At 40.1% G+C, this 17,216-nt stretch overlaps 1 protein-coding gene across 33 annotated transcripts in view; it reads left to right on the top strand.

The window, feature by feature from the left end:
* Positions 1 to 558: 558 nt before the first annotated feature.
* The window catches only part of TNRC6B (trinucleotide repeat containing adaptor 6B), a 147,442-nt gene continuing 130,784 nt past the window's right edge, over positions 559 to 17,216 (top strand). For 6 of the 33 annotated variants that reach the window (XM_075154449.1, XM_075154531.1, XM_075154569.1 and 3 more), the window contains exons 1-2: positions 560 to 1,081; positions 17,063 to 17,135. In XM_075154449.1, the coding sequence (XP_075010550.1) occupies positions 703 to 1,081; positions 17,063 to 17,135 (452 nt within the window). In that variant the 5' untranslated portion in view covers positions 560 to 702. Of the gene's footprint in view, positions 1,082 to 12,783; positions 12,877 to 13,927; positions 14,003 to 15,188; positions 15,262 to 16,303; positions 16,326 to 17,062; positions 17,136 to 17,156; positions 17,181 to 17,216 lie in introns of those variants that run through there. The other 27 variants (XM_075154558.1, XM_075154495.1, XM_075154504.1 and 24 more) reach the window with 12 other exon arrangements.

Raw genomic sequence — 17,216 nt, 5'->3', positions numbered from 1 at the left:
GATGACATCGGAGGCGGTTGTCAGTTGGCTGCGGAGGCGTTGGCCTCCCACCAATGGTCTCGCGAACCGCGCGACTGACATCTTCCCTGCCCAATAATTGTTTCAGGGCGGGCGTGTTCGTGAAGGGGGGGCGGAGCAAGGGGGAAATGTCGTTTGGGACGGTAGGGAGTGTGGCGTTGTTGCCGTTCCGCAGCGGGGGCGCCTGGCGCCGCTGAGCGGCGACAGTCGCGGCCGTACTCGTTATCGCGTGTGCCCGTCACAGCGTCCCGCCCTTGGGCGGCAAATGAAGTGGGCTCACTGACGTAGCCCCCCCTCCCGCCTCGGCTGAGGAGGGCCCCAGCGCCGCCGCGAAGGGGCCGCCAAGCAGAGCAGCTCGGTGGGCGGGTCCTCACGTTGGTGAGGTGTAACGGGCACTTCTCTTCTCCAATGGTGTCCGAGGGTGCAACCCGCAACCCAATCCGCAGCGCAGAAGGGCGGGACAAGTAGGGGCGGGCGAGCGGGTGCCCCATTTAAGGGACAAATCTCGCAGCCAACTGGCAGAAAGGAAGAGGGGGTGGGAGCCAGTGAGGGTTGCGAAGGGGGCAATGTTAACCGACGACAGTCAGCAAGTGCAGCCAATCAGTGAGGGTGCGGTGATGCGACAGCCCAATTAGAAGCGTTGGGAGGCGGGTGTTCCGCTGTGATTGACGTGGGCCGTGGCTAATGGGCGGAGAGATCCCAGCGGCTCTTCCCAATGGGCAGCGTGTAGGGGCGGAAAGGGGAGCGGAGGGAGAAGACGAGCAGGAGAAGCGGCCAATCAGCGTGGGGGTCGGCGGGGCGCCGTCCAATGGGCGGCGCGAGGGGCGGTGCGGGGGCGTGTCTCGGTGTGTTTGGGTTCGTGCTCCTCGGGGGAGGGAGACGGCGGCGAGGAAAGTTTGGGTGTTTTTTTTTTTTTTTTTCGGTGGGGTTTTTGGAGGGGGGGCGCGGTTTTCGCAGTTTCTTCGCGTTTGTTTCCTGGGTTCGTGTTTCCCGGGCGGGCGGGCGGAGCCGCCCCTGGCACTGAGAAGAAGGGGGCTCAGCGCACCGCGGCGGCGCCTCAGCGGTGAGTGCGGGACAGGCCCCCCCATTCCTCCTCCCTCCCCGGGCGGAGGGCGGGCGGACTGCAGGCCTCCCTCAGGGCCCTTCCCGCCCTGAGGACCCTCCCGCCGCCTGTGAGGGGGCCTTTGGCGCCGAGCGCGCGCGCCCCCTCCCCCCTCCCGAGCTGCGGTGCCTCGGGGGCAGGGAAGGAGGGGGGGGCCGGGACGGCGGGAGGGGCCCCGAGCGGCGGCTCAAGGGCGCTGCCCCAACGGCGCCGGGGCTGCTGCTGCTCCCCCCCCGCCCTCCACCCCGGCGAGCGCCTGTCCCGGGGCAGAGCCAGGCTCGCGCCGCCCCCTCCCCGCCGCCCGCCCCACGTGCGGCCGTCGCTCGCCGCGGCTGCGCCCGGCGGCAGAGGGTGCCCCCCGCCGCCCCCTCCGGTTTTCCCGACAGGGCCCCGGCGGGACGCGCGGGCGGCCCTGAGGCCGCTGCCCGCCGCCGTAGTGCGCAGCGCCGTGCGCTCGGCTGGCTGCCGAGCTCGGGGAAGAGCCGCCGGCTCGCCCAGGCCGGGCAAAATGTACAGCGGTAGAAAGACCCCGAGGAGCCTTTTTGTGGCTGGGGAGAAAAAGTGCTTTTGTGTGGCGTGGGGCCAGTCCTGAGGTTACGTTGATACCACTACAAGCCGCACTGGATGTGCTGAGTATGATGCTAGTTAAAATGTGTGTATGTGGGTGGGAGGAGTGACCGTGCTCAGAGGTGTGTCCCAGGCAGAGAAAAAAAAAAGTTTCCCGAGCTGTTTGTAGCAAAATGAGCGAATGTTTGTTTCTGGAGACGCTTCACGGGCTGTGGATAACGCTGCTTATAGCATGGCATCTTGCAAGCTCAAATCTGCTTTATGAAAATGCATGTAGGAGTATCTACTACGGGGTAGAGCTGAGGCTTGTTGAATAAAACCAAGTTTCAACAAAGTGTTTTCCTAGCTAAAGTAGACATGCTTACTGCTGTAAACGGTACTTCGTTTTTCCATAATTATTATTTTTTAATCATGACTTGTTAGGTTTCAGTGTCACATTTTCCTCCTCTACAAAAACTGTGAATCTTCCTGAGAAATAGTAGGTAGATCTTTGGGGTTTGCATAGCTCCATATTTAAAAGGTCAGTTTTACTTCGTATTTTCCAGTAATATCGCTATCCAGATGAATTGGATTTTAGTTTCTGCTACAAGTGTTGTAGAGATAATAGCTTAGATTCGCAGGGTTGTTGTATACGTGCACAAATTCAAGCAGCTTTTAGTTAGTCTACACTGAAGTTGCTGAACAATTCCCTCCTCTCCTATGGTGACTCTCTGTAATGGTACAGGTTCTTTGGAATATGTGCACTGTTGAGAAGTTGGGTAAATGCTCTCATCTGCTGCATTACCTGAGGCCCTGAACTTAAAGATAAGGTTAAAACTTAAAGATCTACATGATCCATGGTTAGTGGAGGGACTGCCATGTAGATGTACCTCAAGGGGGTGGTTTGTAAGGGTGACTTTTCACCTGTGTTTAACTAAGTTGCAGGGAAAACTAGTCAGTTCTGCAGTGAAGAAATCACCCTGCAAGTAGTTGCGGCTGGGGAAGGGGGAATGGAGCCCAGAGTGGTAGTAAGTGTGTGTTAGCTTTTCTGCTGTGAAGTTCTGGGGGCAACACGGCACAGGCACATCTTCCTTTGTAGAAACTAGATGAGGTTATCGTTATACCTTTTACTTCCATCTTGGTTAGCTATATTGCAGGTAAATGTTTTGTGAATATACAATTTTATGTAAAACTATACATACGTATAGAATTAGCTGAGAAGTTTCAGTGCTAATTGCTAAAATTCTAATGTTCACTCTTGTGAACTTGGTCTTGGTTTCTGTTTTCTCGTAATGTTGTTACCGGTATGCTTAGTAAAGGGAATCACTTCAATCCTGTAATGTGGAAGTACTGAAAAAAAAAAAATTCTAAAACAGCCAGTGTCTCTTGATTAGGCAGCTTTATGAATTGGTGTGTTACTGCAGTTTCTGTATAGCTGCAAATTTAGCTGGAAATCTAAGCTTTCATTTAAATAATAAGCTCAAATGTTTGGAAATCTTGAAACTGTGAATCAAAAAAAGCTTTGTCTACCACAGTTTGTGTGACTGAATAGTCCAGTAAAACATTTAGGTAGAATGTGTGTCACGGCTTTGCTTGGTGATGAGTGTTTGATCATTAAAACTTGATGTTGGAGGATGACTTGAAGAGGAGAGGGAGAGAGCTTCAGGAGAGAATTTTGCATGGTTCTGAGGTAGTGTATTTTACCTTAGATCTGCCTCCTGTCATAGGAAGTAGGAAATTAGAAAGAAATTTGTTTTGCAGAAGTAATGCATGATATACATCATATATAGAGGTAGCTGCATCTAGAACAATGGGATGAATAGCTGCATCCAGAAGTAGGAAAGAATTAGAGGACTGCTATAGAATAAGTCATTTGAAAATATGTTCAAATGGGGTTTGTTCTCTTGGGGTTTTGAGTGGGATTTTTGTTGGGGTTTTTCCTCCAGTAAAGCTGGTGTGTTTCTGCTCGCAGAAGAGATTGAATTTACAATTAAGCGGTATGAACTGGAGATCATAGAATAAGTCTAAGGAGCTTAGTTATTGACTTGAATGAGTTTATTAATAGTCTACTTAATGGTTCAGTTACTTTATTCTCCATTTTCTGCAGAATGCCTAGATGCAAAGTCTCTTGTCCTAGTCACTTATTGCCTTTATCGTATTTATTTTCTCTGAATGTTTTTATACATAGATATTGTCTGGGTTTTGCAGTAATAGAAATAATAATGATTAACAGCTTCTTTACAATGGCTTTCCTCAGTAATTGCTCTCTAGTGCTGCTATTAGATTTGCAAATTCTGTCTATACTGGAGATTTACAAATTCTGTAACACTTCTACTTCCAGTGTACCTTACAGCTATTCAATTCTTTATTATTAGATTTTATTTTTCACTCAGCCTTTTTTTGTGTACAATTTCTGGATCAGTAAATGTGTCATTGTGAAGAACTCTCACTGTTTGTCTTCATAGGATAAATTAAGCATATTTAGCACATAGATAAGGGGGGGAAGTACCTGATACTAGCAAATATATACCCATGGTTTTCTTTTAACTTAAAGTTTTCTGTCACCTCAGTGCTTCTAAAATGTGTTTACCTGAATTATCTCTGGAATTGCTTTTAATGATCTATTTGTTGCGATTTCAGAAATGTTACTTGTGAAACATTGTACTATCTTGGGGAAAGAATAGCAAGAAGATGTCAGTCTTCAGTTCTAATAGCAAGAACTTAGCACTTTGAGCAAACAGTAACATATATTTCTAATTGTTTGGCCAGATGTGGTAGAATAAGACATGGATTCTTGCTGATAGTATTCCTTAGCTTAACATTTACTGTCTTTCTCCCTTTTCAGATAAAATATATATGCTAAGTTCACGTGTTCTTTCAGCAAACAATGTGTGGAATAGGGACTGAAGAATTGGTTTTAATTTCTGTGAATCCAAACTAAACTTTCTGCTACTATCTGCTAATAAAAATAGGGGTGCTTTTTGGTACTTGAGCCAGCTGTCACTGTCAGACAAGTAGTTGCCTGTTGGTATTTCTGCTTGTGAGGTGACAAGGGTAATAGTAATCAGGATATTCTGATTGCTGTTCCCTGTCACTTCGAGTGGGTACTAAAACTCTCACACTTCCTTACATTTCTCTGCTTTACTCCTCATACCTTCTTTACATTGCATTTTTACTTTTTTTTTTTCCCTTCAGGGAAGTAAGCGTGCTTTGCTGCAAAGAGTTGGTGTATTTTTTTTTTTTCCTCCTTTAGAGCAGTAGGCAGTGAGTACGTTAAATAATTTTTCCCTTTGCCCTCTTATAGCGGTAAGAGGGAGAGGGTGGTTTTGCACTTATTATGGTTTGCATCATGTTGTAGGGGAATGTTCTGAGGTTTTTAAGTTTTCATCAGTGTAAGGGTTGTGGTTGGAGTTTGGATGTTCTCTGTGTTTACCATGTAGTGAGCTATGGAGATGACCTTTTCCAGTTTCAGCTAGTCAGTACGGATTGCGTTTCTGGGCCTTGCTAGCTTTAGTAGTTCTGAAATCGGATATCTTGCATGTATTTCCTGATTTAATGTCTGTGGATTAGAAAAAACACAATAGTTCCTCTGTGAAAAAATCTGGGCAGAAAATTAATGTTCTATCTGAGACTTCCACTGTTTAAAAATTTTTAAATGTCTATTTAAAAGGGTAAAATGGATCTGAAAGTAGCTCTTACCCAGTTTAGCTTCTAGGTCTGTGGAGAAACATACTGCTTGTCAGGAGAAATGGGAGGTACTATAAGGCAGCAGTCATGCTGCATGCTATAGAACACTGGTTAGAATAAACATGTAAAGTATAAACTGGTAGTCAATATATTTTGACCCTGTGGGGCAGAAGATTGAAGGCTGAAAAGCTAATTAGCGGATGAAAGGATAAGAAGCAAAGTTGCAAAACAAAGAGTTGATAATTTTAGATAGCCTGACAGAGGATTAGACAAAAGGTGATACAATAATATCGTGTTGCCTGTGTGAGGGGAAGCCTCTAAGTCATCTAAAAGAGTAGCAGAGTAAGATCATTAATGTTTTTACTTGCATATAATTTTTATAATTTCATCATAGCTCTTGACAGCATTATAAAAAGTGAAAAACAACCTGATAAAGGGTTTTTCGGTAGTGTATTCACTTTTTTGGTAGTGAAGTCTGTTCTGTATTAGGAAAAATTTATTCTTTTATGCCGTTTGATTTGGTAATGATCTACAAAGAACATAGTTTTTATGAATACTGTTAACTTTCTTCTATTAAATTTAGAGATTTTCAGATTCTAGCCTCTATTGCTAGTTGAAAATGCGTTTTCCTGTTCCTCTGATCATCTTGTATCCTAGGGTTGGAGGTCTTTTTCCTACTTGAGTCTTTCTTTTTTTCTTACAGCAAACATTGGTTGTACCTTGCAGTTCTCTACTGTGTTCTTCATGTGGCAAAAGCAGACTTTGTGAGAAAGTTTCACAAGTTAAATTGAAAGTACGATTTTTAAATCAAGAAGCTAAATGTTTGAAAAGCTGTGAGTCAGCGTTCTTGTTTTAAGAGTGGTCTATTAAGTCTGCACATGATCAGAATTGACAAAACGTCTGGGCTGCTCTAAGGCAGTCGTTACTGACTTTCCTGGCCCTGTGACATCCCTGCAAAAATCTCATGGCTGTATCACACGCGTGGTAGGAAAGGGGTTCACCTCTAGGAGATAGAAGTAACTCTCCAGGGACTTGCCAGTCTACTGTGGACTAAACATGCTTTGGCCCTAGGGCGATCCACTAATGTTAATAGGAATAGGTCCTCTTGTCTTGCTGCTTCTTACAGGCAAGAGGTATAAATTACCCAGCAACCCTTTGTCAGTGTGGTCTAGTTATAAACTTGGATGTCTTATGAGCTATGTGTGGCTGAAGAGACACAGGTTGTCCAGCTCTTCGTTTGTACGTTTGAAAACCTTTTACTTCTCTCCTGGGACGTTTTTTTGATCTTTAGAAATAATCTGATGACTCTTTCTGGAGGTGATTGAAATGCCATAGAGTAAATTTTATTTTCTCACTACAGCCAACAGTAGAATCTGCTTTTTATACAGCTTTTTATACCACAACTTTGTGATTTAAAAGTTTTTTCAGAAATTAGATTTTGTAAAAGCTTAAACACCTATATATTTACTTTCTCTACTAATACGGTGAAACACTATTTCAAATGTCCGGGGTTTCTGTTGCTTGCACACTGTGACTTGAGAAACCATAAGCTAATAATATTAGTGGGTGCAACTAGCTGGAGGAACGATGTCTTTAACACAAACTTAGAGAAAGTATTAGTATAAATTTTTGATTAAAAAATTTTGTCTCTGAGATAGAGGAAGGGAATGTGTTCCCTCACCCCAGCTTCTTACAGAAACCAAAATATACTTCACTCCAAAATGAATTATGATCCATCCTTGACCTGAAGCAGCTGAAGAACACTTTTAAGAAAGAAGGCCGTAATACATGTTGCATGAAATAGTTGCTTTACAACATTGTCAACTACTTTTATGGGTTTTAGTATCTTTTTTTGTGACCCTCTCTAGGATTTTTATGTGTTGAGATTTTTCCCAGATATGTTTGTGTGATTATAACAATATTCTTATATTGGTGTAAATGTAGCAGTTTAACTCTGTGTTGGGAACATGCATATTGTGAAATTTGTATTTGGGGTTTTTGTTTTGTGTTTTTTTTAAGTTCAACTTAAACTGCTTCAAAGTAAGAAGCTAAAAAAAGCACTTTGGCACAAATGTGCGTCCACACAGGAAGCTTTACTATTACAACCATTGTAATTTAAATTCATATCCTTCCATATGTATTTGGGTTCTGAGAAGAATTTGTTTCAAATTAGCTTTCTAACTTTTTCTGCTTGTCAAATGGCTAAGATTTTGCCTTGTTGGATTTTAATTGCATTGTACCAGATGTCTATTCTTGCAATTAAAAGTGCAGATGAGTCTTTTTTTTGATGAGGAGAACAAGAATGAGAAAGAATCAAGCCACAGTGCTTGTTTGAGACGGTTCATCAAGATACAGGCCATTTTCCATTGACGTTGCAAAAAAATCTCAATATTTAATGTTTTTGAAATTTTTCTCACATTGGGAAGTTTTTAAAGACAGATACTGTCTTTAGAGTAGTATTCCCCTGCCCCTCATATTAGATGTCTCTTTTGTGGTGATTTTATACAGGCACAGCTTGTGTATTTCCTAGCCCTTCAAAACAAAGTGGGATACTAAAGCTTAAATTGAGTTTTTTTTAATGTAACTGTGCTTGTTGCTTGCATAAATGTTTGGGTGCTTCAGGATCTGCTCATCCACTTTCTGTGGCTGGTATGGTGACAGCATGAAGAACATGTGCAGATTTTAGTTGTTTTTCAATGTTTCTATTATATTTAATAAAAGGTTAGGGGAACCTTGCGTACGTTTCTGATGGCACTCATTTTACTGAATGGCACTTGAAAAGGGAAAAAATATTTTTTACTGTACAGCTAGGCTTTTTCACTTGCTTCTTAAAATATGTAGTTGCAGTAAATTAGCTGTCTATAACTTTCTTTGCTTGGCTTTTTTAGTTTTTAGAGTACACAGAGAAGCAACCAAAATTGGCCGATAATCTCCTCTTTTGTTGGAAGTTAACTCCTCTGGTTGTTTCATATTCAAAGGCCAACTTTCTTTTCCCTGTCTTTGGCAATTCATGTATTGCAGAAAATGGGTTAAAATTGAGAAAGACTTCCGACTGATTGAAAAGTAAATTAGGTTTTGGAGAATTGTCTCAGGGGAAAAAAGGTATAAGTCCCATTATATCAAATAGTTTTAAGATTGCCTAATAAGCAATGGAAAACGCTCCTGACAGCGTAATATAGTGGTGGCCTCAGGGCAAGAATACAGTGACATAATTGGTCTGTTCTGTCTCCAGCTCTAACTCTGCACTTATCCAACGTTGGATAATGTTACTTTCACCAGTTTAGGTAACTAGATAAACTGGTACTGCCTTATGTATGAATACTGTATATCAGTTTAACTTGCCCCTGCTTCAGCTGGGTATGTAAATAAACTAAAAGTAACTTTAGTTTTACAAAGTTTTAACTCAAAAAATAACTGGGAATTTCTATTACTACAATTTCAGACTGAATAAAGGATGAATTAAACTAACCTATAAAAGTGAAAAACATTCAAACCTAGGTGCAAATTTAAAGAGTGAAGTTTTTAGGTATGGTGGGAGAGCTTGACTGTGAAAATCAATTGTCATGTATTGCAAGTAGGTGGTCAAAAGGCAGACTTGTATATTTTTGGCAGAAATAATAAAGATAGGTAACCAATCTTTTAAATGCCACTTTCAGAGGAAATTAGATGTAAATGTTGAAGAACTGTTTTGTGCCAAATCCAAAAGACTGAAAATTTAGGGCCCTGACCTCACATCTACTTGAGCAGGTCCAAAACTCTTCTTGCAAGTAGTTCTACATTTGGTAGTTCTAACTGAGCATGTTCATCAGAGACTGCAGTGTTGAAGACTAGGATTGTATTGCTAATAACTTTCATTTTGTTTTTAAATAATAATAAAAAAGAATTTAGCCTTAAAAAATGTGTGTATTGCCTCATTTCTTTGAGGAAGATTGAAAAAACATTGTTGAATATAGAGCAGATTTTTGAAAATCAGCTTTCTGTTCCTTTCTTAGGTGCCTAAATAGCTGAAAAGTACAATTCAGACTGATGTCAAGCTATAAATATTGATGAAGCTGAACTTGGCAGCTGGTTATGTTGAAAGTTGGTGTTTGCAATTATAGTTTAGAATTATTAGCTTAACAACTCAGTATTTGTTTTCTTTGACAATAATAGTGTTAAGATCTTGGACTTCTCTGCATATATAATCACGTTAGTAGGAAGTCAAAATGTCTTTGTATAAAACAAAAACCTCAGTTATTAATGGTTAGAAATGTGATAAATGTGGAGCATTCATTTGGAAAATTTCGGGGTGTAAAATAGCAGAGAGTGAAGTAAAAAATAAAAGCAATCGGTGATTTAAGCTTCATTCTCCATCACCCCCTGCCCCTCCTCCTGCCGTGGCTCAGCTTGCCTATAAGCGCCTACCCAAAGCTGCATTACAGGGTGTAGCGCCATGATCCAGAGCTGCTCTATGTGCAGCAGGGTCTGCGTGTCTGTGTGTCATGACTGCTGTAGGAGTGAGCGCCAGTATTGCCTCACTGGTGTGAATTTCCTAACAATACAGCTCTTATTGTAAAAGATAACAAAACAAAAGGATGGTTTAACAGAGGAAATTTGGATACTCTTCTAATTATCATGCAGGAAGGTAGTAAGAACTAAAGAGTTTGAAAGGTGTGGTATCTTCCAATCCTGTGATGCATTTGGATGATTTTTAGTAATGCTGTCTTTAATGCTTGTAACTGCTGAAGTTGTCATTTAAATGTGTTAATGGATAAGCCACCCCTCCCCCTTTCCTGTGCACATGCCTGCTTACTACCTTATCGGTTTTACTTTAGTTACTACTGCTGGTTTTAATAAACGTACTGTTATATAGGTCCTGATGACTGTTACTTGTGGCTCAAAAGGAAACCTTCGATCCTGAGTTGTCTTTTGTAGTATGAACAATCTGATGGGATGATTCTGTTGGGATTATCAGCAGTAAAGGAGTTATTTATAGCTTTTAGGTTTAAAATTGAGCTGTTGAGAAGTAGGCTTCTCTCTCATCATAACATTTTGCTTAAGATGGGGAAAAATGTTTAAAGTCTCTGGTCTAATATAACATCCTGCCTCTTTACCTCTCCTCCAGAAAACTCAAGTCCTCTGTATTCTGAACACTTTCCGTCATTTTGCAAATGTCCTGAAATAAAGGCTTGCTGCCATTGTACTGGTTTTGCTCCAGCAGTGCTGAACCATTGGGAATGCTAGTATACAAGGATTGCTGGCACTTTGAGCATGTTGACTGCATCCCCATTTTTGCCACCAGGGCACTATTAAATTACGTGATAGTTGTAATACTCATGGTAATGACTGCTTGTGTGCCATTAGGATTCGGAGCATTGCTACCATTATCAAGTAGAAGCAGTATTCGCTGTGTGAAATAGCCCTTTTTTGTGCCTGGAAAAGCATTAGTTTGCAAGACCGAAGAGAACAGAAGATGAACAATTGAAAAGAATGAGTTTTTTATTGTGATAGTTTGTTTCCAACTTTGCTAAAAAATTTCTTTCATTATGTTAACTGAATAAAACTTTGATATAGAGTGGAAAAAGTAGCCAGTGTTCCCAACTCATCATGTTTTAATTCCTAGATGCTCCAGTCGTTGCAAAAACTCTTACTATGCTACTGACTGTCAAGAAGACACTGTTGATCGGTTAAGATAAAGAGTACTCCCAACAACCTCAGTTTCGATAGTTTCCATAAACATTGTGGTAGAGTGTTGAAGGACTTGAAGAGAAAAAGTAGAATAGTTTTGAGGATGTTTATTACATATACATATGTATGTACACCCCCTCACATATATATGTATATAAACGTGTGTATTTATGCTTCAGCCACACTGAAAAAATAGAGTGGGACAAAGGACTTTAGAAAACTTAACTAGTTGGCAGCCTTGGGCTGATTATAGTTGGGATGTAACCTTGGTTACAGTTGAGAAGTGATGTGTAGTGTATGATAGGCTGCTGAGGCAAAGTAGGGACAAATACCTTTTACATTCGCTGTAACCTTTAAGAGATTCTTTAGGAAAATCAGTATGAGCAGGAAAGAAGTGAATTTTTATGCTGCTTTGTGCAGTAGAAAGTGGCAAAAAGGTGTAAGGAAAACATTTTTTTAAAATACACTTTTCAATTTATTTTTCCTTTAGTGGGAGGAGGAACATTTAGCACCTTACATGTTGTTTATGTAAATGTTTTGGAACACTGGGAAGGTGGGCATGCAATGTTCTGTCTTCAGCTCATGTTTCAAGACTGTTTTCAGATTCAAGAGCTAGAAACAGGATTTTTGAAATAGGAAGTTTGACTTAGGACTATTTCTGGGCAGTCCAGGGCTGCCTTTCCTTACCCTGCTTTTGAAAGTGATGATCCGGTAGCCAGGTGATCAAGTGAATAAAATTTTTGCTTTTTTAAAGATTATGTAGATATGAGTTAAGAAATATTGCTAGTTTGCGCAGAAAAAGCTCCATAAATGTGATTTGACAAGTATCCTTTTGCACTTGTTTCTTATGTCCTCCTTAACATTGAGTCAAAAAGGGAGACATTCTTTGATCAAAAAAAAAACCCAAACTCACTAATGATTGGATTTTCTTGGGCAGATCATGTTGTGTAATTGTCCATTTAGCAAAAAAACCTGACATCTTCAGGAGTGTTCTGTTTCATGAAAGCCGTTTAATAATATATATTTGGGCTGTTGATGTGAAAAGACTTAAGTGCTATGAATTGGGACTTGTGTTTTGTATATATAGGTTAATGACATAACTTCTGTATAGTCCTTCTATTCTCATGTTCCCTTAGAAGAGCAGTACAGACTAATGCACATGATGCCTATTCCAAGTTACAGTTATTTATCTTGTTGAAAATGGCTGTGTCATATCTACATTAACAGCTGAACCATTTTCTATATAGTACAAAAACCGACAGTGCAGAGAAGTTAATGTTGAACAAAATAGGAAGTTGTGCAGCCAACACTGAATTAAACATAATGGTCATTTTATCCCATGTCATGTTTTGCTGTAGAACACCACGGTGATTTTGTGGAATACTCAGCTACCATTGCTGAATGGTGTTCTCTGGATATTTTTTTTTGTTAATAAGGGGCCGAGGATTTCTGCCTTTTCCCATTCCTGCCGGCTGCTTTGTTTAGAGTCGTATCTTTAGTTTGTTTTTCCTTGAAGTGCTAATCCTTCCTGGATTTCCTTCCATGTAACTAATGCAGAGAGGTGGTTCTAAACAATGTGAAAGAAAGAAGTTGTAAATCCTCTCTCAAGCACCAGTAGAATCTCTCCTCCTACCGAATTGTTTCTAATTGATTACAAGTTACATTTCCCTCTTCAGTCTTGAAAAGTGAAGTGGAAAAGGACTACCACAGTAAGACCTGGATTGTCCTGGATAATTTTTATAGTAAACCGTGATTGTTACAGTGCCAGTGTGCTGTAGATGAAAAAACGTGAAGTATTTCTGTATTGTTTTGAAGTTGTGAATGACTTTAAGCCAACTTCCCAATATCCTAATTGGGTATGTGATGTTTTTGTGTACTTACATCAGCAGGTCGTTTTTGTGAGGTGATGTTTTTAGACAGCTTGAGGCCTTTTGAGCGGAGTGTGTGCTCTTGGTTACTTTATCAGAATCATTCCACAACATCAGTCAGAGCTAAGTTTAAAATTAAAATTTGCTGCTGCCAAACATTTATCCACTTAGCAAAGGGACAGTTAAACCACAGTGGCAGCAAAGACCCCCTTTTGTCTCCAAATATCCTGTTTCTAGTCAGAAATTGAATGGAAATCATGCCCAGAAAGCTCTTAGTTAATGCTAGAAGCTGAGGAGGAAAAAATACTCAGTTTATGGCAGCTAGTCCAATGGCAGGAACGGTTTGTCACCAGATAATAATATGTTAAGCATGAGCAGTAGCCAACAAGATAATGCAGTGAATTTAGAAACATGCCACCTGTTGGTTACCTTCACAACAAGGTGAAGCACTTTCATGGTGCCTGAATAATGGCAACTGGAATAATTTAGATTTTAATGATGTTAACTTGGATGTATAGTGGTAAACCAATAGTTCTGGACCTCTTTTCATTCCTGGAGTTTGGTTATGTTTTGCAAAACCAAAATTGAAGTATTTAATTCTAGCTGTGGTTAAGACAGGGTGGTGGATTCTGAATTATTTGAAATGGGCTTGAGTGTTAGCCAGTTCAGTGCTGCTGATATGTTATTCTTTCAAAATAGGATTAAATACCTGACAATTGGTAGGTAATGGGATTCATTTTTACACATAATATTTGATATTCAGGAGTTATTGTAGAATTATGTAATCACTTTCCTTGGACACACTTGTGTGTGTTCTCTCAGTTCTTATACAAGAAACCAGTTTCACCCCATGTTTTTTCCCAGTTGTGAATAGAAATTATATTTTTAGAGCTTCCTACTGTTCTGTTGTATCTCATAGTCAGTAGGAAATTCTGTCACGCATGCTACTAGTGTTTACTGTTTCTCCAGATTTGGATGGGAGGTTGAGTGGGGAGAATTTGAAGAAAACATTTTCCTGACGGCAGCCTGTTTCTTTCAGTTCTCTGCACCTGGAATATTTTGGTGTTCCTACAGAGGCAGCTTATGTGAGGTGACCAGAAAGGAGGTATTTGCTGTAAGTAAAGAACTTGATGCGCAAATGTGGGAAGACATGCAGTACCCTAAAAAATACTTGAGGAAAAAAGCTAGTCTAGGAGTCCTGACTGTATAGGATATTCTGCTGCTTCATAGATTCCCTAACCCAGCTAAGGAAGTTGCTGCACTTGACTATATTGGAACTAGAAATACTTACAGAGTATTTGTGGGGTTACACTGTACATGCATACAGTTCTAGTCTGTCAGGGCAGGATTTAATATATGTAAGCCAGGAGTATGTAGGTTTAATGAATTGTTTCTGCTATGGCAAGATAATAGAAACTGAGTCTGATCTTTCAGTGTGCCTGGGTGCCTGAATTAACAAGTAAGTGTTGTAGTTAGCTGATTAATACTTGGTTATGAACTATCACAGTTCTTGGAGGGAAGGGGGAGGTCCCCCCCTTTGTTCTGTCAGAGGAATGGTGCATAAATTGTGGGTGGGTTTTTTGTTTGTTTGTTTTTCGTTTTCTTCTCCTCTGGCTACCTAATCAAACTGTGTCTGCTTTCCTGGCCAAAATTTTTCCTGTGCTGTCTAGGCAAGTGGGTTGATGCATCCTAAAGCCCTAGCTGCCGGTGGAAGTAGATACTTACTCTGAGAATTTGAATTAGGAGGGAATGTATGCATGATACTTAAATTCTGTTCTGAGTGTGGTAAGACATTGAGATTCTCCTTGCTGTAACATCTTTGCAGTCCTACTCAGCTACATGTCGTGTTCTGTCTTTAACCCAAAGTGTTTTCACTGGATTCTACTCTCTTGTTCCACTTTGACTTTGCTAATTAACATTGTTATTGCTCTAGAAACATAGGCCTAAATTTGTCAGAGTAACAGGAGGAGGACAATCAGTCTTTTCTTGTCTTGTATCTATTAAAAGATAGATACTGATGAGAGGCTTTTTTCAATTAGGGATAGGAATCCATACTCCTTCTCATGAATAAGATTCTGTAATGAGATAAGACAGATTATTGGCATAATTAGTAGCAGTTCTCTCTTTTCCCATGGAGACGTTAGTGGTCCATAAGCATGTGGTGGTTTGGCTGGAACTTTGAATGCTTTTGCTAGATACTAATGCTACGGTATTTCAGTATCCAGCCTGCAACAACCCCTTTCTGGGAAAAGCTGTTTTTTTGGCCAGCTACTGCAATATTTCCTATTCTCCAACTTCAGATCTTACGCTGTCAAAAACTGCATAGACACTTCATTAGTCTTGCTTTTTGGCTGATACTCTCATTGGATGGAGGTATGTGTCAGAAACATATGATAAAACTGCTAAGTCAACAACAGCCTTTGACTCCACCTATAAAGTATTGTGTGCTTGACTGCGAGATAAATAATAGTGTATTAAATGGCATGGCTGGATATGTCTGAGATGTTTTAGGGAGATGGATGACAGTTTAACATTCAGTCAAGTAATCAATTTTTTTTTTCTATAGTTTTGGAAATTAATATGGAAAATTGAAAACTTAGGGGCAACAGTGTGGGTAACTGACCTCCACATATTATTTCAATATATTTTGGTAGTAGAAGTATTTCCTTCATCTCCTATTGTTTAGTGAAGCTAGGTAAATGCAACTTGCTTTGCTTAGTTCTCTAAGATGAAGGCAGTGCTTATTTTTTTCAATGGAGGAAATACTACAAAGTGGTGAATGTTATGGCTTCTTACTCATTTCAGAGTATGCATTTACTCATTGTAAAGGCAATAAAGAGTTTGAGTTTTATTAGACTTCTGTCTCCAGAGTCTTAGTTTCTAACAATGATTTAAAATGCCTTGCCTGGTAAAAACATTCTCAATTTAGGTGTGGACTCTAAGGTTGCTAATACTTTCAGGACATCATAATATTAAGGTGATGATGTACTTAATGTAGATTTTTCACTTGGAAAACTACTTCAGAGTGATTGGGAAGACTGAGCATTTTGCACACCTGCTTTGGTAGTGCTTTGACTGCATGTTCATTTCTGGATGAAATGAACATTTCAGTTTTGTACCTATACATAGTAAGTAAACAGTTAAAAACTGTTGTGAAAAGGGTAATATGATGATTAATAATGAGAAAATTGTAACTTGCTGCCAAACAAATAACACTTTCAGCATGTATAAAATTTGCAATGCCTAGTTTAAATGATGGCCTTCATTTTAGGAGATATTGCTGTTTTACCTTTGAAGAAATGTTAGCCTTTTTTTTTTTTTCCAAGTGGTTCCAGTGGCAAAGTTTACATAAACTGTGGTACTGACAGTAAATCCTTGGAAGGGGAATTTCCTGTTCAATATCAGTTTGACGTTTCTGTCATGCAGCACTATGCAAGGTACATTGTTAGACTTCAGTGTCAGGCCTGTATCTATAGTATTTAATGAAGATTCATAGCAAGCTTATCAGCCAGCAGAGTAAATACTATAGATACAGGTATAAGATACCTGTTAAATGGTTTGGTGGGTCACAGTATGAGGATTCTTATTTTTTTTCTCAAAACTGATTGTTGGCCTAAGTTGTATAGTGATGGGTGAGTAATAAGTATGCATAAGCAATAAACAGTATTATGTTTTTAACATTTTCTCTGAGGTAGTTAAAGATGCATTTCCAGCAGTGGTGCAACTTCATTCTGTAAAAGCCTAAATTTGCTAAAACTTGAGCCTAAATTTGAGCTTAAGGCTCAGCAAATAAATGCTTTTTGCAATACATAAATTTCTTGCCTTTGAAGAATAATTTCCTAGACAGGGGTGGCAGTTGAAGTGGAATAATAGTGAGGAGCAAGGTACTTCTCTCCTTAACTCTAACCCTAACTGTAGCTCTTTTCCCCCATCTCCCCAGTATGGCATAAATTACGGGAAGGGAGAGGGAGAGAGGGCTCTATTGCTTCTTTTGCGATTACAATTTTTTGTTTACCTTACATTATTTTATTAAGATGAATATGGCTTCTTCTAAATGCTTTGGGATAAGGGTTGCTGAGCTTTGGAGACAACTGACTTTTGTTTTTATATGTTTTTTATCTAGTAATGCCCACAGTTGGCTGACCTTTTGAATTTTTTTTTTGTCTCCTTTTAGGGTTTTGTTTTTGCACTGAATGTAGCCAGGACGGATCCTTGTGGGCTTTGGCAGCCCTTGGAAACTGTCAAAGGTAAAAATCAACCAAAGTTCAATATTGCATTCTTGAATGTTGGAGGTGAGAAGAACATTAGCCTATACTAGTTCTTAACCA

This window comes from Calonectris borealis, chromosome 1 (assembly GCF_964195595.1).
Source record: "Calonectris borealis chromosome 1, bCalBor7.hap1.2, whole genome shotgun sequence".
Classification (NCBI taxonomy): Eukaryota; Metazoa; Chordata; class Aves; order Procellariiformes; family Procellariidae; genus Calonectris; species Calonectris borealis.
The sequence above is the reverse complement of the archived record's forward strand: the minus strand, read 5'-3'. Positions and strand labels throughout refer to the sequence as shown.